Genomic DNA, 27,362 nt, shown 5'->3' with positions numbered 1-27,362 from the left:
CGAGATTTTAATCAAGATATGATGTTCGATGGAGAATATGTCCTGGTCTATCCTGATGGCACTCAGGTACAAAATATATACCAGGCACAGACAGAAAATTTGTTCTTGAGCAATATAAAGAAGCCATTGGCAAAGCCTACCAAAGGATTACGCTCTACATCTGCCCCCTTCAGGATTTGAGTAAGTATTGAAGTGTAGTACATATATGTAAAATAATAACGATAATAATTAGGGCTGATGAAATAACGTGTTAATTTCGATTAATTAATTACAGAAAGAATAACACATTGAAATGCATTTGACCCAGTGCAGTCTGGCTACAGTGACTGAAAGAGGCAGATGAGGAAGCACTGCTTTCAATGAAACATTTAGCCTATATTTAATAAAAAAAAAAAAAAAAAAACGTCCAGACCACTCCTGTTTACAGGAGCATCAATCTACTATTTCTGCAGTAACTTCACACATTACATTTCCGTTTTCACTTGTAGGCTATGCTGCTTTTCTGTGTCGTTTTTCCTACTGTTTAGAAATCTTTTTGTCTACGTGAATTGCTCTATTTCTTATCCTGGACTGCCACCTACTGGATAGAAAAGGCAAAAACTTGTTTTAGTAATTGTGTGAATAAAAATCTACATATTTGAATGGCCAAAAAATTACTAGTCATGGGGGGGGAATACCCTTTTTACTGTCTATGGGTTAGGTAGCCTGATGCATGTGATTAATTTACATTAATTAATCACAGAGTATATAATTAATGACATTGTTTTTATTGATTGACAGCCCTAGTAATAATAACAATTGCTAATTGGTGGTAATTGACTGAGTCCTCAATGGGATTCAAGCTGGTTGTAAAATTGCCACATACTTTGGATATATCTAGCCTAATAATCATTGTCTCTTTTTCCAAGGTCTCTTTTCTCCAAAACAATGACACTAAAACAATTGATTCTTAATCATTTGTAATTATTTGTATTTTGGGTCAACAACATCATCCCCCTCATCTAATCAAGAAGTATGTAATATCTTTTAATGTAGTAAACTTGAATGTGTTGTCTTTTTCCCTGTTCATTTTATTTATGTGATGTCATTTCTATTTTGGTGTGTTGTGTTATCAATCCGACAGGACGAGAGTGCAACTAGGCCCAAACAGATGACCGCCTCAGATCAGCCTACTTCAAGTGACTCCTACGAGTCAGTCAAAATACATAACTTTCTATTATAACAGTCTTATATCTTCAGTAAAGTATTGGGATGGTGACATTTAACACATCTTTGTACATAGTCAATTAATTTTGGTTATTTAACACAATTATTTTTTTAAAATTCATTAATGGGCTTTTACATGACATTTGTTGACTAAAGAAATCCCCCCAAAAACCTTACCTATCCATGTGAAGAACAGAAAGAGGATCGACATCCCTTTGTAAATATGACTGATCAATATGTTATGTGTATTTACAATGTTGTCTTCTCACTGCAGCAACTACACAAACTTGTATGCACCAATTATAATTGACAGTGAGTCTGATCAGGAAGAACACATTCAACACACTGCTGAGGAAAGGTATGCATTACTTATAATTAATATTTATATTCTACATCAGATTTGTTGTTTTATTATTTGAAATCATAATACACCACATCTTTTACAGCACAGCAGAGTTGATGGCTGCAGATATTATTTCAGAACTCTCGGCAAAGATAACTAGAACATCTTGCAGCAGGTTCAATATTAATAGAGCTCATGTGTGGGACGGAGCAGTCCGCGGATTCAAGCGTGCCTCATATGACCCCTCTCATGAGATATTAGTGAAATTCACTGATGATGAGGGGCGAGCTGAGGATGGAGTGGATACTGGTGGACCCAAGCGTGAGTTTCTGACCCTCCTTATGAACTGCCTGAGAACGCGAAGAATTTTTGATGGCCCAGAGAACAGGACGTTTCTCATATTCGACAGTGCAGGTAATGATGTTAGAGTAATACTTGAAATATTTGTTAAATCCACCTTGTATGATATGTACAGTACCGGTATGTAGATATGTGCATCGTGGTAACAGTACTATTGTAGTACAGAAACAGTAACATAACAGTAGTAAGAATAAGTATGTGCAGGATGAATAGTATGAAGAGCAGTATAATATTGCGTAAGTGTAATTACAATATGTACATGTCTAAATAAATAAATATAACACTATGGTTAATGTGTTACTATAACAACATACAATATCAACAGCTTCAAGAGATGATGAGTACTTTCTGGCTGGGAGGATAATAGCAACGTCCATGGTTCATGGTGGTCCAGGTCCTTGCTTTCTGTCAGAGATGCTCTATCAGTACCTCACAGGAAGAGCAATCTCTGACATTGAAGCCACAATCGAAGACATAACCGATGACGCCATGAGAGCTTCCCTGCTTGAGGTAGGCTGGCATACTAACATGGATCATGGCAAGAGTTTTGAGTTAACTATGCCTATAACTGATGTTATTACCAAACACTGCTGTAACCCCAGATATTTGCTACCATTAACAGTAGCTTGTTGGATGACTTCCCTATAACCTGTTAAGAATTTGTTTTCAGTAAAAAGCTTAGACTATACATGGATTTCTATGGAACGTCACGAAAACATGCGTGCGCAACCAAGAGGCAGAAAGCACCATAGAACAGCATAGAGCAATGCAAAAGAGCAGAAGAATAAAATTAGTTTGTGTGCTGAAAACTGCACCAATTCAAATCAATGATGGTTAGAGAATGTTAAATATGTTCAATATCCCTAACGGAATGCATGTCTTAAAAAAAATGACAAAATACGATGTTATATTAATAATCCAAATGAACGTCAAACTTTGAAATATAGTCTGAAATGAGATGTTATTATCATTGAGACAACAGGGGTATACAAAAAAATCCGATTGTAGCTTACAGCAGCCGACTATTTAGGTTAAGTTTATAACGTTGTGGGCGGCCACCAAGCGTCTTCTGCCTCACGGCTGCGTGCGCATCTAGTTTTGTTGGTAAACGGGAAACCTGTGTATTTACTCAACCATGATCCAACGTCTTCAAACAATTTTCAACCTTATCGTATACCCTCATTTATATCCATAGCCCTGGAAAAGGAACTATAATCCAAAAGTTGTCACCAAGCCTCTATATGGGAGTTTGTTTTGTTTATGTATTATAATGTTGTCTACCCTAGATATCCAGTGCAGCTACATTGGATGAACTACATGCGTCAATTGACAGACATTCTAGCTTGTTGCAGACTGCCGGTTGCTTTCAGTACCCTGATGATGTGAATGACAAAAAAAATCATAAATGATTTCATGCAGTGGTACATAATTTACCGCAACCATTTCTCAATACAAAGGTAATGTCTATCTAATTAGACCTACATTTGAGATGTTCTTCCAAGTCAAACATTTTATCATCTTGTTAGTAGTACAAGGAGTGTGCATGCAAGAGTTTATTAAATAAGATTGAAAGTATTGGATTGTCAGTTATTTTAAATGTATTTACATCTTGATTTAGCATTAAGTTTGCTAACTTTATGTATGTTATTGTTAGCATTTTGGAGGTGATGATTGCTCTACATGATTTTCTAGATTCAAGGATGGGCTTTCAATGCTAGATGTCATTTATGCTTTGGAGCAGCATACTTCTTCATTCAGGGCCTATATGTGCTCAAGTGTAGAACAGCTGACATCTGCAACATTGGAGACAATCTTTGAGGTTCAGCTCAGTGAAAAGGGAAGCTCAAGACGACTGGAAGAAACCAGAGTAATAGGATTCTGGAGAGACTATCTTCTTGATACAGAAGGTTTGTTTTAATTAGAACAATTATTGTCTTGACAGCTCATTTGCAGTTGCATTGAAATTATATTTTACAATCAAAATCTATACTTCTTTCAGATAACCAAACAGCACTCTCCCTCCAGAACATCCTCATGTTTGCCACAGGACTGAACACAGTGCCTCCCTCAGGAATTCAGCCTCAACCCATACTGGTGTTTAACTGGACATCTCGCTTCCCAGTCGGTAGAACCTGTTAAATACAATTGAGATACCAATGTCAAAGACGTATGAGCAGTTTAGAAATAACATGGACTTTGGAATCCAAAATTCCCCAGGTTTTACACTCCCCTAGTAATGTGAACTATAAATGAGATGTTCTCTTAAGTTGTTTGTGTATTTGCACATGTTTTTTTCTTATTTGCCTGCGTTGTCAAAATTTGCAGGTTGTTTGCACCTGTCAGCCACCATTTTCTAAATCATATTTTATATGTTTTCTAAGGCATTGTATCCGTCCTAACAGTATTTAGAGTTTGCAGGTACTGTACTAGCACCATTCACACAAATGTGTGTGTTTTTTTTGTATGTATTCTAAGGCATTGTTGTGTGTTTGCCTAGTGCAAACTAGAATCTATATAAACATTAACAAAAAAAAGTGTGTGGTAGGTTTACTCACATTTCATTACATTTCAGCCATGTTCTTCAATCTGATGTAGCTCTCCACACAGGACTCCCAGGTCAAAGGCTGCACTAGACCACTTTGTCTCTGTAGGTCCTCAAAGTAAGCCTGGAGCTGGGCATCTCCACATAGACTGTAGGTTGACTCAACCGCAAACTGGCCCAATTCCTCCTGTGAGACTGGAAACCCACAGTCGGTTCCGCCAAACCTGAGAGTTTACATTTATGTTAGCTTGTCAACTGGCACACTGTAATGACACATGAAATGAATAGATAGGAATGTCCCTTTTAGGGAGAACTGTATGTAAGGGATGAGAATTAATAGCCAATCAGGAAAAAATATTTTTTTCTCTCCAGTTGATCATTTGACTTAACGCTACTCAACCAGCAATATAATGTCTTGATATTTCTGATGAAGTAAATTTGAAAAATGTAACCGTTAATCTAAATGAATAGAAACAAACCTGTGAGGTAGGTTGTAAATGACATCTGGTTTACCAGATGGACAACGAGACAGACGAACAGGTCTGATGGTATGGGTATTCCACTTCCTCCTGCATTCATCAAGGTCTCCCTGTAGCACACCCAAGAACACAAACCGCACTAGGCATGTGTGCTCATGGCTGCCATTGAACAGATGTCTCTCCCTCAGGTCACTCATGAGGTCCATCCAGAATTGAGATCTGCAAGTTTAATGAGGGAAATGATTAATAAGTGTTTTTTTCTTATTGACTGAGTGATCCACACAAGCATTCCAATGCGCCTGTACGTTGTACTTGAGCAAATGGCAAAAATAAACACTTGACATGAAGTTGTACTTATGTTACCCCAAAAACTTTCTAAAGACAACATACTGTTAATGATTTACGAAGTAAGAAGTAGTCAGAACATCTGAAATACTCTGATCATTAAGATATACTGTTAAAAAAAAAAAACACCTCACCTTTGTTTTCGGAAGTATGACCACCAGCTTTCAATTCTCTGGTTTGCCATTGAGGTCCCATATATATGGCTGGCAGCCCCAGCAAAAACATCAGTGTAAGGTGATCTTAAGGTACACTGGATTGCTGCCATCGTGCCATTTTCAGTGCCACAGTCTGTTCGAAGCCTCATTGGTATGACTCCACCTTCTGAGACGCAACGTATATAGTTTTGAGCAATGACCCCTGGGTCATTGTTGCTTGCTCCACACACCAACCACAGTACTTTGCGGGAGTATCCATCTATGCAGCCACTAATAGCCAAACCGTATGGTTTTAATTTGTCATACCCGTCAACATGCCAGGTATAGTTTGGTCCAAGGGAGCTGTAAACTCTCCTTACAAATCTTTGACTTGCACGAAGTTGAACTCCTGAGGGATCAACCTGTCTCATCAAAGCCATGACATCATCCCTTCTCACTGTCAGAGAGTACTTCTGGCGCAATGTCTGCCACATCGAACGGTAGCCATGGAGCTGGCCTGGTCCTTTCAGCTCCTCTTGCTCAGCTCCTCTCCTCCTTTTCTATCCTGAATACGCTGGGTTCATATAGTCGGTTGACTGTCCAGCGCTGGTTTAGTCGGTTGACTGACCAGCCGGAGATTGAAGCTTCGTGCTAGCTAGGTGATTAAATTGCACACTTTGGACTGGCTGATGCATCAAGCCGTGTCGGAGTTTGTGTTTTGGCTATGGGGGGCTTTCAGTACACACCCCTTGAACTTCGACAGTTCGCCTCCACCGACACCATCAACATCGAGGTGCTCCACCTCTGCCGGGCAGCGGGGATCCTCCGGCGGAAACGCTACCTGCACAGAGGCGCACGTCGCTCTATCATCCGTGCGACAGACGAAAGCATCCCTCCATCATCTCCATGGGATTTCTTGCCTAATCAACGCGGTTTTCCAGAGCAGTCCGCTCCCGCAATCAACTCGCTCCCAACAGTGTCAGTGGAGAATCTACAGCGACCAACAACGCAGCGAGAATCTGTCTCTCACATCTTGGACAACTTCGATGGAGCTGCTGAGAATGTCACATCACCATGTCAGACTGTGCCTGAACCGCCGAAAGACCTTCATCCGAAGGTAAAGGTTCTCACAGCTGGTTCACCGCAGGAAGTTCTGCAGCATGCGCAAGACCCTCCTCCCGTCAAATGTGCGTTATTGAACGCACAATCTATCTGTAACAAGACTTTCATTTTAAACGACCGCTTCACGTCTCATCACCTGGACTTTTTGTTTATAACGGAGTCTTGGCTCAGCGGAAATGACGTCATTCCACTTGGTGAACTCTGCCCTCCTCACTGCAGCCTCATGAATTCCCCTAGGGCTACTGGTCGTGGAGGTGGTCTGGTCACTGTTTATAATAACAACTTTAAATGTAGAATTGTACAAATTGATATGTTCTCCACTTTTGAGGTACAGCTTGTAAAGATAAATGCCACCCTCCTCTGTGCATTGGTTTACCCGACCACCAAAAATTAAAAGCTTAATTGTAATTTCATTCAAGAATTTGCTGATCTACTATCTTTTATGGCCTCTCGCTCTGACAATTTCATGATTTGAGGGGATTTTAACATTCACATCTGTTGCCCATCAAAACCTTTGGTTAAGGACTTTTTATGCCTTGTGGACTCTTTCAATCTTGTGCAATCTGTTATGGCCCCGACGCATCAGAAAGGCCACACATTAGACCTAGTATTGTCTTATGGTTTCAATGTTTCCAACTTAGAAATTATGGATGTTGGGGTCTCTGATCATTTTTTGATTTTATTTGAATCTATTTTGTTTGGTCCCCTGTATCTCCCCTAAGTCCTATTCCTTTGCCCGTTCTATTAATTCCACCACAGCCACAACATTCTCTAATACTATCATCCTCTCTCACTCACCTACTATCTCTGTTGCTATTTCCACCTGCTCTGACATTGAAAAATTAGTCACTCTCTTTAATGCATCATGTCTTGAGACCTTAGACTGTGTTGCCCCACTAAAACAAAAGCGTGTCAAAACTATCACCACTCCATGGTTAAATGCCATGACCCGTTCTGTCAGAAAATCTTGCAGGAAAGCAGAGCATAAATGGAAAAAAAGAAGCTTCAGGTCTTCTATGACCTTTTTTCAGAGATTCTCTAAAGACCTACCAAAACTCTGTTAAGGCAGCAAAGGTTGAGTATTATGCTCAGCTTATCAACAATAATGCTCATAGGCCAAAAGTTTTATTTAATACCATTAACTCTATTATAAATCCTGCCTCTGCGTCATCTACTCTTGCCCCTTCAACTTCTTGCCCCTTCAACTTCTTCATCGATAAAATTGACAAAATAAAACTCAAATCTCACCTCCAGATTAGGATCCCTCAGTGATAGAACTTTCACCTAGCTGCCTCCAACAGTTTCAGGCTATATCTTCCTCCCAGCTTTCTGAGGTTGTCTCCCATATGAAATCTACATCCTGCCACTTAGATGTTTTACCTGCCTTTTTTTTAAAGAAGTTTTTTACCATCATCTGCCCTCTTGTATTGGCCATAATTAATCACTCACTAACCAATGGAGTGGTCCCCTCAGGTTTTAAACGTGCAATTGTACAACCTTTACTTAAGAAACCCAACCTTGAGCCCAGTGACCTGAAGAATTATAGGCCTATTTCTAAATTACCTTTTCTGTCAAAGATACTAGAAAAAGGTTGTCCTCTCTCAGGTTTCTTCTTATCTGAGTGAGTTCAATATATGTGATAAATTCCAATCAGGTTTTAGATCTCTGCACAGCACTGAATCGGCCTTGCTTAAAGTCCAAAAGCGACATTCTCTTAGCAGTTGATTTTGGATCTTGCCCTCTTGGTGCTTCTTGATCTGAGTGCAGCATTTGACACCATTGACCATAACATCCCTATTAAAAGCGGCTTGGAGGATGAAGTTGGTCTCCAGGGTTCTGTTCTGCAATGGTTCTCTTATCTTAGTGATAGATCATTTTCAGTTAGTTTAGGCAATTTCTCCTCTTCCTCTGCCCTTATAAAGTGTGGTGTTCCTCAGGGCTCCATTTTGGGCCCTCTTTTATTCTCTCTTTATATGCTACCCCTTGGCTCAATTTTTAAAAAGTATAACATTCAGTATCACTGCTATGCAGATGACACAGCTTTACCTGCCTGTTAACACTAATGGCATTTGTTCTTTGGAGAATATTTTTAACTGTCTCAGTGACATCAAATGCTGGATGGCAAGAAATTTTCTTCAACTGAACGAAAGTAAAACTGATATAATTATTTTTAGCCCTCCAAGTGATGTTTCTATCTTGAAAAATGCACTAGGACCTCTCTCTGCAAACTGCCACAGTGAAGTAAAGAATCTTGGGGTTTTCTTTGACTCCTCTTTAAATTTTAATAAGCAAATAGTGTGGTCAAAGGCAGCTTTTTCCAGTTAAGAACCATTGCAAAACTGAAGCCCTTTTTGTCCTTCTCCGATCTTGAAACTCTTATACATGCTTTCATAACATCTAGACTAGATTATTGTAATTCATTATATGCAGGCCTGACCCACTCCACTCTCAACAGACTTCAGCTAGTTCAAAATGCAGCAGCTAGATTATTAAGTGGCTCTAAGAAACGTGAGCATATAACTCCTGTGTTGGCTAAGCTGCACTGGTTACCTGTGGAGCACGGAGTTAAGTTTAAAATTTTACTTTTTGTCTTCAAAGCCCTCAGTGGTTTGGCACCTAGTTACATAGGTGACCTACTAATTCCTTACAGCACTCCAAGATCACTTAGGTCTTCATCTCAGAATCTTCTCTATATCCCCAAAACACTTTTAAGACTAAGGGGTGATAGAGCCTTCTCTGTTGTTGCCCCCAACTCTGGAATAGTCTACCTGTACATATTAAGTCCTCTCCAACCATTGACTGCTTTAAGTCTAACTTAAAGACTTTCATTTTCTCCCAAGCTTTTAATCTACCTTAATACCCCCCCCCCCCCACACACACACACACACTCTTTATTCTTTATTTTTATTTTTGACCAATTTGTGTATTATTTCAATTATTTATTTATTTTCCCCCCATGTTATATTGTTGTTGTACCATTGTCATTGTTTTATGTTTGTTTGTAAGCACTTTGGTTCAACTCAGTTGTTTTTAAATGTGCTATAGAAATAAAGTTGACTTGACTTGACTCTTGTATAGCAGCATGTACAGTAGAGAAGAGTAATTTTTTTCCCTTGATAATGACATACTTTTAAATTTTCTCTTTAAAGAGCGAAGGCTCATTTTAACATTGTGAACTGTTGCCAAGAAATCCAAAATTTCATCATGGCTGTAGCCATCCTCAAAGTAATTCCGAATCAGGTCCTCCTCAGTGGGGGCTGTCCAATGCTGACCCTGACAAATATCAAGGGGAAAAACATATTTATTATTTTATTTCATGAAGTAATATTTATATGTAAGGTTATATAAGTATGTACTACATTATATTACAATCCAATTAGTACCTTTACATATTTACTTTTTTTTAACATCAAACATTTAGATTAGTAGGTGTGGATTTCAAAAGATCTTGTATGTAGCTACTAATTAGTATTCCAAACAGTGTGGTGTGTTCAACTCTTATATTCTGCAAATACATAAAGTCTATTTACTGTCATCTTCAGCTTCAGTCAAAAATTTTACATTTTTGCCACATGAGCCACAGAAGGCTTGAACAGTCCCCAGATCATGGCCACAGAAAGGACAAAACATGGCAGCCTGAAAACACATACACTGATATGGTGAATTCATTTTAATCCATTCAATGATAGACACAGACACACATACACACACACTGACAACACAAGACGGAGCGGCAGACACTCGCGCACACCCCCTCACAGATTGGGAAAACACTGGGGACAGTCATACAGGATGTAAATAGCCTCGGCGCTACAGTAATATAACATACCTCAATATCTCCAAATCTCTACATTAAGCTAGGCTACACTCATCTCATTCACCCTCTTTATTTACGTGCACACAACCAATGAGCTGCCCCTCTCTCTCAGCTGCTAGTCAACGATAGTTGACGTTTTGGGAAGACAATTGAGAAACTAAAGTTATACAAAATGTCATGTTACCCCGTCATTGACTTTTATACATTAGCAGCTAATATGTACTAGTGGAGTCAGGCAAGCGCTACACCTTCCCGTTCATTTTCACAAAAGGATTTAACATTATGTAGCGGATCTCTCCAGCTCCACCACAAAGGACGTATAGACGCTCATACCAATGCGTTAACTGCTTTTTTATTTAAGGGGTTTGCAGCTCCTGTCGTCAATCAACATGTACACACAAACAGGGAGGCACGGGATGAAGTCAGATCAAGCCCTGCCTCACTCAACATAAACATCAACTCAGAAGAAAAATAAAAGAACAATACATAACAAGCCTAATTACCTGTCGTCAACCGGGTACACACACACGGGATAAAGTCAGATCAAGTCCTACAATAAGACAAAAAAAACAATGAGTTCCCGTTCCCCCATATAATGTTGGTAGAAGCTAGATAGGCAATAAGCCGTTCGCTAAGTATTTTTCACTTTTAAATTGCGTTCTCAGCGCGAGCCGCGTCTCCAACATCCAACGTATATAATCTATGGTTTAAACATTAGCTATCCTAAGATAAATTGTCCCGACATTACAAAACCCCATTAAGAAAGACAACAAACAGTATACAATTAATTCATAACAGTAGGCCTATACAATTAATTCATAACAGCAAATTGAATACTCTTGACGTAGCCTAGGCTATAGTTTATAATTAAGATTAGAATGCTAACAACGTTAGGCTAATATCTTACGGATATTATTAATATCTGACTCAATACAGTTAGAGAACAGTGTATCTACATATGTTACATGTTTTTATCCAACAATACAAAAGAAAATCATGTAAATTTTGTGTATATTTATCTAGTATTTATCAATTATTATCATAATGTTCAGAGCTTAGTCGCTATACATACCTGCCTCACTCAGCATAAACATCAACTGAGGAGGCAGTAAACATTCCGGTTGTTATGGTAACCGGAACGGTCAATGTGTCAAATATTAATCAACACTATTCACAATCAATAAACAAGTAGTAACAAATAAATGCACAAATAAATAAAAGGTAGATTTGCTGAAACAGTTTCTCACTATTACAATTACATATGTTCAGGGCATTCTAGCAAGATAGCAAAACTACGCTACTAACAATTAACAGTTAGCATGAAAACAATCCCTAGAGTTTCATAGTAGGCTCATTATCATCAGTGTAGTGTAAACCTACATACATACATACATACGTACAGACAGTAAAGGAGAGGTGTTCATTATTTTTAAGTGCCATTAAAATGTTAAAATAAACCCAAATACATTTCCGATCATTTAGAGCCAGCTGTTGCGGTCACACCCGTTCAGAGTTGTTCATCACTTTTAAGTGTCCCCCAGAAACACTTCCGTTGTGTTGTGAGTGCAGTTTGCAGCTCGTTTCTGAAATGTAAATGTTGTCTGAATTTGCAGCGCGTTTTCTAAATGATGTGCACGTCAAGATGAAGATGTTTTCTTAAGTTGTTGGTGTTTTGTTTATTTGCACGTGTTTTGTTGATTTGCATGTGTTTTGTTGATTTGCATGTGTTTTCATAAGTTGCATGTGTTTTCATAAGTTGCATGTGTTATGGCCCTTCTCGGCCACCGTAGTTTGGTAGTGTTGCTTGTTCCGTTGTCGTCAAAGGACGGGGCAGCTCCAATTCAGGAACATAAACTCCAGTTGTCATAGGTCTCTGTGGTTCGCTCCAGTCGACTCTGCCTTCACCACCGGCCTGTATATGTACATTAAGTGTAAAGGGAAATGTTGGTTATTTCAGAAGCATTGCATGATGTGTTTGAAATTATTAGAACAAAAGTAAATTACCTGAGGCCATCCTTAAAAATATTTTTGTTTGCAGTAACAGCCAAAAAAAATTAAAAATGGGTCGGTAGGTAGGTCAATATTTTTTTTTTTTTCAAGATTCAAAGTAAAAAAAAAAAAAGTAAAATTTTGGTCATGGTGATTACGTAGGAATGAATTTACACAAATGTGCATATCATGACGTAACTGACTGGGTCTTCAACCCGTGCCTTCAGGCGCACCATTGCAAACCTCATTCTGATGCAGGTTATATAGACCAGCCTTTCTCAAACTTCTTTGACCTGATGCCCGGTCATGGCAGACTTTTGGGTCATAGGGCTCATCTACATGTACCCAGAAAGAAGGCTACAATAGCTCTTGGCCACGTTATATTGAAATTTGACTATACAATACTCAATGTTATACAGTGTATTATACAGTCTCTGCTCTGTTTCTAAGGAAGTTCCAAAAAACAACGTTGTTCTATTAAGTTTCGTTAAATAAATAAATAGCCTTCCAACAGGTTGAAGCGGAGCTTTGATACCAACGTTATCGATTAGTTTCAGTTTCTCTCGCGCAGCCAAGCACTGAATGAATGCTCATACCACCACTTAATTGTAGGGCTCCATGTTTAATGACATCGATAGCAGAAACGTTTGTTTTCTTTTTTTCGTCGATCCGCGGTTTCTTGATCAACCGCGCAGCAAATTATCAGATGAAGCACCGGGCCTAATTTCACTCCACGACTCCAGCGGACCAGCAGTCTCCATGTTGCGGACCCATATTTTGAGAAATGCTGAATAGACCACAACCAATTTCAATACTCCGACGGTCACCGTTAGACTAGGGGAGGAGGGATGAAAAAGATCTGGCCAGTTCTTCCAGAACTTCGTGCCAAGTAAAAGCGTTATCAGTTTGCGTGAATGAAACGAAGCGTAGGCCATAGTGTGACATGCGTAAAACCAATGGTGTAGAGATGACGCCACAGGTTTTTTTTTAAGTGAGCCACGTTTGCATGTAGGCAATTTATATTCACAATACTTGGGCCTACTAAAAGAAATATTATTTTATTGCATTTGTATTGGTTGTTTAGAGTAAAAAAAAAAAACAATCGGTCGGTATTAACGCAAGTTTACAACCGGCAAGTCGGTCGGACTAAAAGGGGAAAAAAATAAATATTTGGGTCGGTTCTAAATTGACAGGGTCGGTCGGGTTACGGCAAACGAAAATATTTTTAAGGATGGCCTGACTAAGGCTTCTCCTGTGCCCATCTCTTGGTTTGCTATACCACAGTTGTAGAGGAGATTTGTTTCTTTCCATTCTCAAAGGGTTGTTGTTCCAAGCTTTCTGGAACTGGTGCAGATGTGACTGGATATGCGGCATGCAACACCTATGTAAAGCATACAGGTCTGTGTCCAGGATTAAGCAATCCCATTTCTTCCAGACGATAAAAAGTGGTATAGAAGAGATTGAGTACTTTTTCAAATACATCCCGCCACAGCCGTTCAATTCTAAAAAAAAAAATAAAAACCTGTCCCATTTCTAACATAATTTCACATTATTTTATAGACGATTAACTAAGGTACACTGCAGCCTTATTGTAATTGTGTTAACAGTTACATTAAAACAACCCCCCTTAAATGTATTATCACATTTATTGGGTTTAAACTGTTTACCTTTGATTGTGGACACTTTTTCCAGAAATGTGAGAGTTTCTATTGGGTCCATTACTTGTCACCATGAAACGTGCCACTTAAGTGTTCTCCCCTCCTTTGTCTGAACGGACTCTTGAGGGAATACTATGCTGATCCACTGCAGTAAGGAAACTCTGAAGGACAGTCTGAGCTCTGTTGTTTGTTGCTGCTGTCAGGAATACGATCAGCCGGGAGAATCCATCGATGCCACCATGCACAACAACTCGCCACCTACAAATATGTTATAAATATATGTTTATCTTTTTTTCAGACATTATCCATGCTGTTGATGTTAGGTTGCACACACTTGCCTTATGAGCTTGTGATTCCCATCAATATGCCAAAGGCTGTTGGGCGCAGGAACAGAGTGTCTCCTTGTTGTTCGTAGAGACCGCTTTCGGCTCAGTACCCCTTGCGGATCGACACGTCGACATCGACCGCAAGTGTCCCACCATCATTTTGTACCCGGCGCTGGGATACCGGCAATGAATTTGGTACACAATTCTGTCCAGCTCCTCGTCATTTAAAGGGGTGATAGAATGATGATATAGGGTATTTTGTGCTGGTCCTTAAGGTCTCTGAATAGGGTGTGTAACATTGGTTGGGCTGAAAATGGCATATGTGCTGTTCTATGCGCCCTAATGCAAGCCTGGTTAAAAGCCCTAGAATGAAACGAGAGGTTTTCTTCCTTTTATGGTATGCTCATGAATATTTAGATGACCTGCGTGCTGATTGGTTGGTTTACAACGAGCAAAGCTGCGGAGCAAAGACGCAAACATGGCCGACAGCACTCACTGAAACAGCCAAGGTGGAAATACTATGGAGACATAGGTGTTGAACAGCATATTTGAGCCTGAATCAGAGGAAGAATCTGAAATAGAGGAGTAACCAGTCGCCCATAGATTGGAAATGACTACTTCAGAGTGGTAAGTTTTGTCATTTACTTGAGTTTGCCACACGTAGCCCAGTTAGCTAGCTGTAATACTCGCGACGTTAGTGTAAAGTAGACTAAGCTAAACATTGTATTAGGTTCGTTTTTAGCATTGTAAGCAACAGAAGTTATTAATTTGCACACAAACAAATGTTTTACAACTTGTACCCTTGTGCAATTTTTGTCAAGATGTCCAGTTAGAAGCTAGCTGAAAAGTTTGTAGCCCGTCGTGGGCAGTTCAGGCTATGCTGTAGTGAAAGGAGTGCTGCTTGCAAGGAAAGTACTCGTTTTAGTCATATATATTCTCCTGGTGAATAGGTCATCTGATTAGGAGTTACATACATTATTGTAGTGGTAATATGCGTGTAATGTAATCTTGTAACTATCCTGCTGACATCCGATTGAGATTATTACCTTCTTTCCATGTAGTAGCCTAATATGTTATCTTACAACTCTGGTAACTAAAACTGGAGACATTTGCTACTTTGTGCTACCTGCTCATTCAAAATTACGAAATAACAGCAGGGAAATTATGTTTGTTTTTACAGGTTATTAAAAGAATGACCCAGGTTCCTGAGGAGCTGACCAGTTACACAACTGAGCAGTTACAATATATAAATAAAATATTTTTAACCAATACACATTCATTATTGGTTCAGCATATTGCAAAAACACAGTTTGATCAACACCACAAAATGATAAACTTTTTTTTTTTTTTCCAACAATTGTCCAGTGATACTTTGATGTAAAATATAAAAAAAATAAATAGTAAAAAAAATTAGCTTTTCCACCCTGTTCTCATTGCAGGCAATGAAGTGACTTGGCCTACAGGTCTTTTGTGAGCAGGAGCTGGGGTTTCCTTAGAAGAAGCGTCCGTGTCATGATCCTAGGGTGACCAGATGAGATTGGCTGTAATTCGGGACGCTTTTTTTTTTTTTTTTGAGGGAGGGGTTGGTCATGAACTCAAAATGTCATTGTGGGGGAAAAAAAAAAAAAAACAATGACTGCGAAACAGTGCAAATCAGACATTTCAGAATAAGGATAATAGCCTAACGCTAATAACAAGCCTTGCCAAAATTATGGGTCATTAAGTAAGAATACAAAATAATTGTTAGATTAAGTAGATTATGTTAAAACGACATGGACATTAGGCCGAACTTCCGACGTATTTTTTTTGCACACAGGCTGGCTCTGCCTGCTGCGCTGCCTGCACATTCAATGTCCTCGGCCAGCGAAATCAGTGCATATTCGCCTAATTATAGAAAAAAAAAAAGAAAAGAAACAAGAAAAAGAAAAAGAAACAAAGTAGCCGGGCTGCATCCAGACACTTAGCTGCCGTCGGGGGCTGCATGCAGTCTACTCAACCTCTCTACGGACAGTTTTTAATGTTTATCAGAAAATAACTACTCAGTATTCTGATTGAGTATAATTTTCGGGACAATTAGGGCAGGATTCGGGATTCGGGACCACTGCTTGGATATCGGGACTGTCCCGAATTTTTCGGGAGGTCTGGTCACCCTACATGATCCCCTTGTTTGTGGTGCTACGCATATGGAGGGAGCTTCCGGATACTTCAGGGCAGTACGTTGGATTCAGACCCCTTTTCGACTGAACCGTGACACATGTTCAGCAACAGCATCCTCCATGGAAGGTCTGTCAAGCTGAGCACACAAGTCCTGGGGCACAGGAATCCGCTGGAAGGCATCCCAATAAGGAAGAGGGTCTTTGATGATCTCGAAGAGGACAAGAAAGAGGACATATTGGATACTGTAAAACAGTTTATTGTAGGCTGTATACTGTACAATAAACAAATTGTATGGCCCTGAACATTGTGCTTTGTTTACAGTACTGATGATGATTTTGACACCAGAAGCATCAGGTCTAAGACAGCCTGTTGTGTGTGAATCGATAAGTTCTTTTTAGTGCCTATACTGTTGCACATTTTGATTTGTTGTTTGCAATAAAAACATATATTTTATTAAACTTACAAATTGTTTGGCAAGTCTGTACATAGTTTCTCCTTGGCTGTCTTCTGTTGTGGGGACTCAGCATTCTCATTGAAGTGCATGGCTGCTAGATAAAACCTAAACCAAACAACAGAAATGTTGTAACACAAGTGAAAGTCACTTTTGCATGCACACACCAAGCTGTTAACTCACAGCAAAAGCATTTGCTAACATTCTAACCCCCGCAAGATGCCACACTTGGAGCATCTGTTTGGCATGCTGCCGTTCTTGTAATGTTCTAAAATAAGAACGTGCAAATAAATCCATTGTATCTACACAACACGGTTTTCAACATATCGACTAAATATCATTTGAATTGATAACGTGAAGTTGTTTCCACTTCTGACGTCAAAAACGTATGTGTTATGGGTATTGGTTATATTACAGCTTAGCAACCAAACTATCGTGTTACTCAGCTTCAGTTAGCTATCTTGCTGAGAACATAACCTGTCAGAGATCTCGACAAACATGCATAGTAAAATGTAGGTTAACATGACAACATAGGTTTAATCCGAATGACACACAGGAAAATTAAATAGCCTTGCCAATGAACTAAATCACACATTCTACTTGCTAGATACACGTTAGCATGCCTAATAACTGCTTAGCGACAAAATAATACTTACAGCATGCGGTTGTGATGACCTTACGGTCGGAACCCCTCGTTTCAGTAACAGCAGCTTAGCAAATCCTGCTTAACTGTACAAGGTTTTGAAAACTGCCTTCGGTGAAATGTTTTGCAAATTAATAACGGAGTGTGGAACTTTGCAGGGATCTTCTGGTAGAAAAACATTATCCATGCCCCTCGAACTTTTGAATCCTTGAGAAGACTATGGAAAGTCTCAGCTTTCTTTGTAGCCTAAGTTTCAGCCTGGAACACTGCATTTACGACAGTGGTTCATTTTCGATATCCTTGAAGAACTGTCTGCTTTATAATTCCTGTGGAAGTAAACGATCAGGCAGCTAAACTAGTGTTTGTCTCATCTTCGCTCTCCATTCACGTTCCTGGGCTCAGAGCACCAGTGGGCTGGTCTGTATGTAAATTTTGAGGCGTGACAAATGTACAGGCCAGAGCCAAATAAGGTACCACCCGCAGCTTCGTTTGGATTCGCCCGTTTTATGGCGGGAGTTTCGAATTGTGAGATTTGCATACGTTAGGAAGGAGGTGTCGGTGGGGTTTTGAAGTTCTCTGTATGTCCATTTCACCCACTGAACTATCACTATTCATCTATGACAAAGTAAACTCGGTTTTGCATTCTATGACCCCTTCAACATATTGTTCAAATCTTCTCGTCTGAGTGCACACAGAATTGAAACGTCAGTAGGTCTACCTCTGAAAATATGTATTTAAAACAAGTAGGCCTAGGTTATCATCAGTTATGGCTGTGTCAAGTGTTCGTTCCTAAGCAACCAATAGCTTCTATACATTTTGCTGAACAGCTGACGGCAGCAGAACAAATGCTTAACTTTTTGGATAAAAAAAAAAAAACAGGAACCTTACTAAAACTAATGACATGTCACCATTACAATTATCTTTCATATGTATCTCTTCCACATTACATCCATAGCACTGGTTGTAAGGTTAGTGGTTAGATAATTAATGCTAGCACTTTAGTAGGCCTAACGTTAACTTTAGTAGGCCTAAGCTAGACACAGCTAGCAGTAGGCTAACTTATGGTAACGTTACCAGCACAACTTGACTTGGCTTACCTTATACCAAATCGGGCAATCCAGCGTTGAAGAGTTTTCAGCGATACGCCAACGTCACTTGCTATTTGCTTCCTAGGCACCCCGATGACTATCTGGCGCCTTATCTCTGCCTTGATGTTAGGCAAATGCTGGAGCAAAGCAACTTCAGCCCGATCTAGATGTGTCCGGAAATTATCTTCTAAGTTCGCTTCTCGTAGCTCGTTTCGGATTCCAACCAGCCTGTTTAATGCCATGCCATACTCCACCGAAGCGCCATCTAGGTCATCGGCCAGTGCAAGTACGGCATTACGTAAGATGTCCATAGCTCCTTTGTAATAAAACTCCTACTAACTAATATAAAGAAAATAGGTCTATTTGGCAAATGATTTTGCAATTATATTTGCAAATCCCTTTTTACAATTAGAGTATTTATTGATCATTTAATAATTGATTTACAAAATACTTTTTGTAAATTATATTTTGTAATACTGTTTTAAATGGCAAATTAACGAACTTCATTTGCCATTTAAGTGACACCTGTGGTCCTCCATATTGCACTAGCTGTGAGCTGCTCCAATTAATTTTGAGAGAGTGCTTCATATCCATGAAGTCATTAAAGGAGATGATACTGTAATCAAGGATTTATTTATGTGAAGCTCACATTCATTCAGTTCTTATTCCAAATATTAAGTATTATTGCATAGGATGTAAACATAGGTAAATATTCAAACATCACCTAATAAAAATCAGCATACAATTTAATTGTATAAAGTGAAAAATATTTTTTTACAACAGTAAAAAATTAGTGGTTTGGAAATGTTAACCAGTCATACAATGATAGATTTGTCTCAGATGAGGCCTAGAAAGATGAGGCCAGATGAGGCCTGAAAGAGATAGTCCAGCCTTATATTAAAATGGAAATTCTTGGTTCTCATAAATACTAATGCACTGATCATTTATTTAGTTCTTTCCATGCAGAGGTTCAGCCAGGTTCTAAAATAACACACACACACACACATATACACACAAACTAACAAAAACACACACACACAACACACACACACTAATGCAAACAATCACACACATGCAGGCTTGCATACACTCAAAAATATATAAAAGACAAAATATTTAATTTTGTGAGATTTCAACATCAGGATCGACAGGTTTATAAAATGCAAGATGATAATTTGATCAATGATGCTACAGTATGTGACAATTGAAAATGTGCTTGTTACAATAATACATTCTTTTAAAAGTCACGTGACAAATTCAACACGCCTCATCCTCCCAGTTGATCTGCCAGAAACCAAGTCTTTCAGCTTGGCTGCCTGTTCAGCAGCAAGAGCGTCCACTTTCAAATCCCACTGCTTCACACTGGACACGACCTTCCTTCTCTCTGAGACAGCTCTCCGTCTCTGGCTGACCGGCCTTCCTTCCCTTCCTTCCCTCCCCTCCCTCCCCAGAGTATCACCTCCGCTGGTTGGGTTTCTTTCCCTCCTGGGCCCGGCCCCAGCCTCCATGGATGTAAACACAGGCCGCAGGGGCTGGAGCCTTGGAGGGCTGAGCGATGGGTTGCGAATGTTTCCGGCAGCCTGCATGCGTCTCAGGTGACTGCTCCCATTGAAGCTCCCTGGCTTGTAGCCACGGGATGGGTAAGCAGGCTCGGTCGCCTGGGTGCGGTTCTCGCTGCTGCTTCTCTTGGGAACGGTTGCGCGGCCCCTGCGCTCCACCAGAGGGCTCGGGTGTATGTTGTGCTGGTAGGCATACGTCCGGCAGGAGCCGTTGCAGTGCGGGTAGCGGGCGTGGCAGTGCGGGCATGCACAGCCCACCTGCTGAACTGGCATGGGGTGGGTGATGGAGGAGAGCAGGGCGAGGGGGAAAGCCCGCTGGCACTGGAGGATGCTTTTGGGGGTACTCAGGTTGGCAGAGGGAGTGCTGTGGGGCCGAGGGCAACAGGAAGGTCGGGGGGCACCCCTGCTGCCTCCCTCGTCGCCGCCTGTCTCATCCTGGATCGTCTGGCTCTGATGCCACTCCAGCTTCAGCAGTCGCTCCAGGTACTTCTCCAGCTGACCCACAGGTCGGGGCCGCGGCACGCCTTTGCCCTCCGTGTTGAGGAACACAGCCAGCTGCCGCAGGCTCCAGGCGTTGAAAGGCGGGGGCAGGAAGTCCGGGTAGCTCTTACTGAACTGGCACTGGGGCTGCCGCTGCTGCTGGGGGATACCCCTAGGGCGCTGAAACTCAGCGGGGTCAATGACCTCGGCTCTCAGGTTCAGATTTGGCGGCGTGCCAGGGGTGGGGGGCGCGGGGGCTCTCTCCGTGTCGGAGAGGTCACTAGCACTGTCTGAGTCCTCACCGGTATTGGCTCGGCCTAAACTCGGCCTTCTCTCCCGAAAGCTGTCGCTCCTCAGTTCTGACGGATGGCTGAGGCACTGGGAAACATGGCAGTGCCCTCTACCTGGGCCTCTGTGGCTCATATCTTTGTTATTTTTGGAATGAGAGACCTGTTTCGGTGGCCTCTCTCTCGTCTCCCATAGGGAAGACAGCTGTGGCCCTGTCTTAGGGTTCAGATGTCTCCGTGTGCTGCAGAAATTAAACAACTCAGTGTTAATAACAGGTAATTGAAATTCAGTACATGCATTACAATACCCCAATATCCCAGCTTTACAATTAATATGGTATGTCCTGAGTCTGCAACCTTAGGAAAAAATACTCTATTCCCTGTTACTGGTCTAGACTAGTGGTTCTCAAATGGTGTGCCGTGAGGCAAAGTGAGGTGTGCTGTGGAATTTTGCGGAGCCCAATACAAATACAGATACATATGATATAGCCAGGCTAGAGGGTTATTGTAAATACATAAATGACACATCTTCTTGATTAAAAAGCAACATCACTGTGGTTTCAGCTCATGAACACACTGTATAGAGAAACATGGGCATGAGAATGAACACTCCTGTTATTGCCTAGATAATAATGTGTGTGACATACTTTACATCAGTAACCATAAGCCAGTGTGCCTTGGCGTTTTGCATACAAGTGTAAAGAAATCCCTTTGGACCAAACCAATGATAACAATAATCTGTAAACAATAATAAACTGTTATGGTAATCTCTCAAAGCAAGGTATCACCACAGCAAAACAGTACCAGAGGCACTGCATAGAGTGAGGTAAATTAACAGTAAACTTCCATGTGTATAACAGACTATACCTTTAAGCAATGTGGCAATGAACAGGTGGTCTGAGAGAGCTCACCTTGAGGTGTCCACCTGTGGGGGTTGATCAGGTTTGCTTCTCCTTTTTGGCTGATAACCCTACTTAGACCAAGGAATAAAACAAATCAGACAGGTTACTAGAACAGGCCACTGTGTTTCAGTTTAAGAGAACACAGATTTCCATGCTGTGTCAATTTTCTGTGGAGTAGTAGAGATTGTAGAGTAGTCCTAAATAGACAACTTACACTCTCAGGCACTGGAATTTTGGTTTCTCTTAATGGACCATTCGGCACCACGGGCTTGAAAACTTTTTTGCTGTTACAATATATGTATTTTAAAATAAAGCACAACACATTAAGTGAATCACATACAGTAGCCTATAACACGTTTAACAATGTGCAAAACGAATTAAACTGAAGGTATCCAAATTCTTCCAACACATTTTCCGTTACCTCTGCTTTGTTAGCGCTCCGTTAATCCACTGGGGTTTTGTGGTCTGCCTTTTATTGGAGGGCGGTTTGTGCGAGTTGTTTGTCGTTGCGCGTTCTTCTAGGATTGTCCCCATCATGTTCGATGATCTAGCGTGGCCATGCCCGTCTTCGCTTCGAAATGATGCCTATTCCGGGGATATGCCTTACGATTCTGTCCGGCCTGATCTGTTCATTCCCCTCTCTGCTTTTGGTTAGAGAAGGAGCCTAGTAGCCTATGGCACCACAATCATAAAACGGCTTAACCCTTTATCCTCTCTCGAGCGCTGTGAAAGATGAGAACAGGGTTAGTGAATCCTTATGGTAACGTTATGATAAATAATTCACAGAATCAACGCTCTACCACCTCTACCAGCGAACAGCGGAATGTAATGCGATAGCCCGCACTAATTGCTTAGCGTGCATTCAACGATTTTACGACAATGCTCCACTATTTACACCACCAGTGACTGTTTTCTCATTATTTTAGTATCCAGATGTGCCAGATGTGGACCTAATCCATAAGGCCGAAGTGTTTGGTGGGAAATGTAGTGTTAAACGTGACAGGGTTTTCGGTACCTGCAGGCGACGTCATTTGGCCGTGTACGGTTTATGTTCTGTGATCTCGCCTGCTACAGGAAGAGCATACGATTGCGGAAGAGTTTCAAACCAGTAGTAGCCTGCCTATCGTTTCGTTTTCTTAACGCACTTCCAAAATGCGCAAAAAAGTCAAGTGCATGACCATTAAGAGATTCTCAAGCGCTAGCCTACTACGTGCTGGTGAGGTAGCCTCATATCATGTGTGCACGTCGTCTACTACGCTTCCCAAAGGGATTGGTGTCTAAATGTCAAAGGTTATGTATTCCGAAACGAGCCAGGACAACAACGATTCTACAATCACGCTGCTTGACATTAACTTGATCCAACTCCTTAATTATAGGAACTTTGTTTACGGAAACAATAATTACCAATTGAAGTCAGAATATCCTACGTCACGATTTCCCTCGACTCGCTCCGAAGTTTGACTTTGGAAGGAAGTATTGACGTTTTCGTGTCACTACTAAGTTAGTTCTAAGCCTAATATGGATTTGATATCTCAGAAGACATGGCTTGTTGTCAAGGGTTATGCATTTAGTTGATGGAAAGAGAGGAGTCGGATGTTTAAAGAGGTGCTGACCGACCGCAAGTAAGTAAGTTAGTAGGCTAAGTCCTTCAATAAATAATGTAGCCTACTATTTCCTGTTGTAAATTAATCGATTAGCCTATAAAGATAGGCTAGACCTATTCTACTCATGGTGATATATTTAACTCATTCTTGTAAATTACTCTCTTTATGCACATTTATAGTTCTGCTACATGGAATTCTTTCTTTCACACAAACATGTCACAGACGGACCACTTGGATGGAGGTGCAAACAATATTGGATTTTTGGTTAATTTGACCATCAGTTCACTCAGAAACAGGCACATTACTTTGGATAGACAATCCAATACATCATAGGAGTGACGTCAAATATAGACTGGAGTGGAGTAACTCAACATTTGACACGCATATGGATGGCTATAAAACTGTGCTTTCATTATGTTTGTTTGCACCTCCAACAGCATGGCGTACCTGGTAACCGCCCAGAAATGCAATCAAACGCCCACAAATGCATATGAACATGTTTGTGTGAGAGACTGGATCGATCAATATGATAAATGAAAGATTAATTAGTAAAATTTGGCAAAAGATGTCTTGAAAATCATAACCACATAGATTTTCAGTTTGTAGTCATGGAATGTGCAGACATTGAATCAAAGACATTTTCCACAACTGTAACATAGGCTATGTCTTTCCTATGTCTATGACCTAACTGCGTTTGTCTGTTATTGGTCATTTCTGTGATTTTCCATGGGGAGTGTATTTATTTTGGTCTTGCGCTCATGGCGCAGATGTACTCTTGCACAGAATCATGTCCAAATTCAGTCCACAACCTTCTGGCCCAAAGAGTGATCTGGGCCCTCAATTCACCACGGGCATGAGTCAGATGTCCCAGCCAACCATGATTATCCGCTTGAGTGATATCTACAAGCCGGAGTCAGAGCGAAAGCCAGTGAGGATCCGACCCCCCAGCCCACGGTCTCCATCCCCTATGGAGTCAAAACATAGACGCAGTCTGTCCTGTGAGGCCACACCAAAGCCAATCATGAGGCGACGTGCCCAGTCACTGCCGTCCACACCCAGTCGTCGCCCCAAGCAGGCCCACATGCAGGTGCGCTTCGCTGACTCTCTGGGCCTGGAGCTGGAAAAGGTCAAGGTGTTCAAGGTCGGAGAGGACCCGCTGATACCACACCATGTGCTCTCTAGACTCCTGATGAACTCGGAGCTCTTCTCCGGCAAGGACCTCGAGCTCTCCCTGCCTTACTTTAAGCCCAGCTTCCCAGAGGATATAGGTGCTCAACCGGGATTTCTGGAACGCTTGCGTGGACAGAAGGTGTGTTTGGAGAGGGTTTTGTGTTCCGATGTTGGGATCATTGGAACCGCTCAGGTTCTAAACCTTGCCTTCGAGAAGGAGGTCACAGTGCGTTACTCCTTCACGAACTGGAAGAGCACGGCCGAGACCAAGGCCAGTTGGGTTGCCGCCGCGTCCAGCGACAGACCCGGCCAGCCGGAGGCGGACGTCTTCCGTTTCCGTTTGCCAGTTCCACCATTTATTTTGCAACCTGGTGCTATCTTGGAGTTTGCCATTCGCTTCCAGGTCATGAGGGCAGAGTACTGGGACAACAATGGAGGCAATAACTACAAGCTCACCTGCCAGAACTACAAACTATCTGTCCCAAGAGAGTGTGAGGACAGCATGGTGCACTTTATTTAGTTGACCACTGGAGGGAGCCATTAAGATTTTGAATTTGAATATTTTGTAATTGTTGAAGAAGCACTTAGAAATAGACCATATCATTGTTTTTAAAACATTGAAACCTTATAGTTCTTTTTAAAAAAGAAAATGTGTAATCTTTTTAGGGACATAAATCTTTCTTACATCTGTTTAAACAAATTGTCAAACAAACACAGCTACAACTGCATTTTAGCCATTTAGAGGTAGCCTAGATTTTGCTTGGTTTGTTGACTTTACTCATCAGTATCAGAAACATTTACAACAGTCTTAAATTCCTAGACAGCAGTCTGGTGTAAAGTCAGTTGCTATTTTGGTTGCTACTTATGTTACTTACTTAAGTTAATGCTATGTAATCAACTTAAGTAAACAACATGTGTATTTACTGTAGACAGAATATTATGTTGTGGGCCCTTGTATGTAAATATTTTTTCTTAAAATAATTCAGGTAGTTTTACATTAACTGATTCTGATTTATGATGAGTGAATTAAAAAAAAGAAGGAAAAGAAAATTTAAAAAAGAATATTCTCAAAAATGCATGCTTAAGTTGTTTAAATGTTACTCTGCAAACCTGTTGCAATTGCAGGAATATTTGAATATTATCCTCAGACACAAGACAGAAACAGTGTGGGAGTGTGAGAGAGACTGTTGTGGTCCTAACTAAAATGGCACATCACATTTGACCTTTCACCATTGCCGTTGCCCTCGGGTCATCTGTCGGTCATCAGGCCTTGGTATGTCAACAAGGTGCTCAGCTCCCTAATGGACTGGACTGTTGCAGACACAAATTGCATGACCGTGCTATGTGTTTCCAAGAATATCCCATCCTCACCAAACAAGAGCAAAGCCCACTATGGAGCTGCCCCATGTGAGTCATTCACAGTTGGCAAGTTCTGAATGTCAGGGACATCAAAGAGCATGTGCAGGGGGGGAGAGCAGCCCAGTGTGCAAGAGCAGACAGCTCCACCAGAGATTACTAATTTCACAAGAATTAATTAGATGTTTTAGATTAATTTAGATGTCTAATTTTGTGGGGCAGCCGTGGCCCACTGGTTAGCACTCTGGACTTGTAACCGGAGGGTTGCCGGTTCGAGCCCCGACCAGTGGGCTGCGGCTGAAGTGCCCTTGAGCAAGGCACCTAACACCTCACTGCTCCCCGAGCGCCGCCAATGTAGCAGGCAGCTCACTGCGCCGGGATTAGTGTGTGCTTCACCTCACTGTGTGTTCACTGTGTGCTGTTTGTGTTTCACTAATTCACTGATTGGGTTAAATGCAGAGACCAAATTTCCCTCACAGGATCAAAAAAGTATATATACTTGTATTTATTTTTTGCCCTGACTTATCATACGTTCAAGCAAACCGAAAACACAAAGAGAAAGAAAAATTGAAAGTGCAATTTTAAATGCATTTTTTAATGTAGTCTAACACAAATGATTGTACTTGGTAGTTGAAAAGTATTTTTGATATAGTGCACTTTTATGCAAGTTAACAACATGCATGTAATGCTTGTTAAAGACGTGATTTACCTGTAAAGATTAAAGAATGTGACAATGAAAGACTTTGGTTTTGGAAGAATTACCTTATACCGTTCAAAAGTTTGGAGTCACTTGGAAATGTCCTCGTTTTCATCATTAATGTTGTAAATGACTGTTGTAGAAAGAAATGGCTGATCTTTAACACAATATCTACTGTACATTGCCCATTATCAGCAACCATTCATCCAATGTGCCAAACACATCCTGTTTACTTATCTGATTTTGAAAAGCTAATTGAGAAAACATTGGAGAACCCTTTTTCAGTTATATAAGCACATAATGTAATGTGAAAACTGCTGCCCTGATTAAAAAAAACAATGCAACTGATCTCAGCTGGTATTCTGTCTATAATGGAGTGGACATTTTTAAGTGACCCCAAATTCTTGAACGACAGTGTGTGAGACGTGTCTGATCATATTGGCATTTGTTCATTGTCACCTATTCAATCCCACAATCAGACAATCGTGCTTGTTATTTTTTCTTTGAATATTATGCTGTCTATTGCACATTTACCTTGTCTATTTTGTTCTTGATTGTTATGAATTGTTGTTCAAGGTGAATCACTGATGCATGGAAACATACTTGTCATTTCTGACCTGTGTCTTCATAGAAAACAGTGCTGGATG

At 40.7% G+C, this 27,362-nt stretch overlaps 3 protein-coding genes and 3 long non-coding RNA genes across 10 annotated transcripts; 1 reads left to right on the top strand and 5 right to left on the bottom strand.

Annotated features, from left to right (window-relative positions):
- Positions 1 to 3,857: 3,857 nt before the first annotated feature.
- LOC125302346 lies at positions 3,858 to 6,884 on the bottom strand. Its single transcript, XM_048255505.1, has 4 exons — positions 5,410 to 6,884; positions 4,931 to 5,149; positions 4,465 to 4,675; positions 3,858 to 4,041 (listed from the first exon to the last, which is right to left on the bottom strand). The coding sequence occupies exons 1-3, from the start codon at positions 5,901 to 5,903 to the stop codon at positions 4,471 to 4,473; spliced, it is 918 nt and encodes a 305-aa protein (XP_048111462.1). The 5' UTR covers positions 5,904 to 6,884; the 3' UTR covers positions 3,858 to 4,041; positions 4,465 to 4,470.
- A 2,803-nt stretch (positions 6,885 to 9,687) lies between these two features.
- On the bottom strand, positions 9,688 to 11,243 carry LOC125302623. Its single transcript, XR_007194938.1, has 3 exons — positions 10,852 to 11,243; positions 10,062 to 10,167; positions 9,688 to 9,804 (listed from the first exon to the last, which is right to left on the bottom strand). It is a non-coding gene; the product is annotated as an uncharacterized LOC125302623 (long non-coding RNA).
- Positions 11,244 to 11,368: 125 nt separating this feature from the next.
- LOC125302294 lies at positions 11,369 to 14,307 on the bottom strand. Of its 2 annotated transcripts, none has more exons than XR_007194884.1 (3): positions 14,005 to 14,307; positions 13,617 to 13,839; positions 11,369 to 12,260 (listed from the first exon to the last, which is right to left on the bottom strand). It is a non-coding gene; the product is annotated as an uncharacterized LOC125302294 (long non-coding RNA). The 2 variants fall into 2 exon arrangements; XR_007194883.1 differs by having other exon boundaries at positions 13,617 to 13,718.
- A 2,170-nt stretch (positions 14,308 to 16,477) lies between these two features.
- Positions 16,478 to 18,044, bottom strand: LOC125302461. 2 transcript variants are annotated; one of them, XR_007194909.1, is made up of 4 exons: positions 17,980 to 18,044; positions 17,586 to 17,898; positions 16,942 to 17,037; positions 16,478 to 16,686 (listed from the first exon to the last, which is right to left on the bottom strand). It is a non-coding gene; the product is annotated as an uncharacterized LOC125302461 (long non-coding RNA). The 2 variants fall into 2 exon arrangements; XR_007194908.1 differs by having other exon boundaries at positions 17,586 to 18,037.
- A 1,717-nt stretch (positions 18,045 to 19,761) lies between these two features.
- On the bottom strand, positions 19,762 to 22,841 carry fam217bb (family with sequence similarity 217 member Bb). Its single transcript, XM_048255974.1, has 4 exons — positions 22,310 to 22,841; positions 22,103 to 22,172; positions 21,898 to 21,956; positions 19,762 to 21,228 (listed from the first exon to the last, which is right to left on the bottom strand). Exons 1-4 carry the CDS (start codon positions 22,423 to 22,425, stop codon positions 19,905 to 19,907), a joined length of 1,569 nt encoding a protein of 522 aa, XP_048111931.1. The 5' UTR covers positions 22,426 to 22,841; the 3' UTR covers positions 19,762 to 19,904.
- Positions 22,842 to 22,915: 74 nt separating this feature from the next.
- ppp1r3db (protein phosphatase 1, regulatory subunit 3Db) lies at positions 22,916 to 26,294 on the top strand. Of its 3 annotated transcripts, none has more exons than XM_048255975.1 (2): positions 22,916 to 23,510; positions 24,260 to 26,294. In XM_048255975.1, exon 2 carries the CDS (start codon positions 24,280 to 24,282, stop codon positions 25,180 to 25,182), a length of 903 nt encoding a protein of 300 aa, XP_048111932.1. In that variant the 5' UTR covers positions 22,916 to 23,510; positions 24,260 to 24,279; the 3' UTR covers positions 25,183 to 26,294. The 3 variants fall into 3 exon arrangements, with proteins under 3 accessions (XP_048111932.1, XP_048111933.1, XP_048111935.1); XM_048255976.1 differs by having other exon boundaries at positions 22,916 to 23,514; XM_048255978.1 differs by having other exon boundaries at positions 22,916 to 23,518.
- The last annotated feature ends 1,068 nt before the right edge of the window (positions 26,295 to 27,362 follow it).

The sequence above is a fragment of the Alosa alosa genome, chromosome 10 (assembly GCF_017589495.1).
Source record: "Alosa alosa isolate M-15738 ecotype Scorff River chromosome 10, AALO_Geno_1.1, whole genome shotgun sequence".
NCBI lineage: Eukaryota > Metazoa > Chordata > Actinopteri > Clupeiformes > Clupeidae > Alosa > Alosa alosa.
Note: the sequence above shows the minus strand (reverse complement) of the source record. Positions and strands in the feature narration are given on the sequence as shown.

Bases quoted from the DNA above. Each gene is read 5' to 3' on its own strand.
- LOC125302346 (XM_048255505.1), bottom strand. From the start codon at position 5,903: ATGTGGCAGACATTGCGCCAGAAGTACTCTCTGACAGTGAGAAGGGAT. The intron at 5,150-5,409 runs GTGAGGTGTTTT...TTAAACTTGCAG, and splicing joins TCATACTTCCGAAAACAAAG to ATCTCAATTCTGGATGGACC. The intron at 4,676-4,930 runs GTTTGTTTCTAT...GTAAACTCTCAG, and splicing joins ATTTACAACCTACCTCACAG to GTTTGGCGGAACCGACTGTG.
- ppp1r3db (XM_048255975.1), top strand. From the start codon at position 24,280: ATGTCCAAATTCAGTCCACAACCTTCTGGCCCAAAGAGTGATCTGGGC.
- fam217bb (XM_048255974.1), bottom strand. From the start codon at position 22,425: ATGATGGGGACAATCCTAGAAGAACGCGCAACGACAAACAACTCGCAC. The intron at 21,957-22,102 runs GTAAGTTGTCTA...TGGTCTAAGTAG, and splicing joins AAATTCCAGTGCCTGAGAGT to GGTTATCAGCCAAAAAGGAG. The intron at 21,229-21,897 runs GTGAGCTCTCTC...TAATTTCTGCAG, and splicing joins CCACAGGTGGACACCTCAAG to CACACGGAGACATCTGAACC.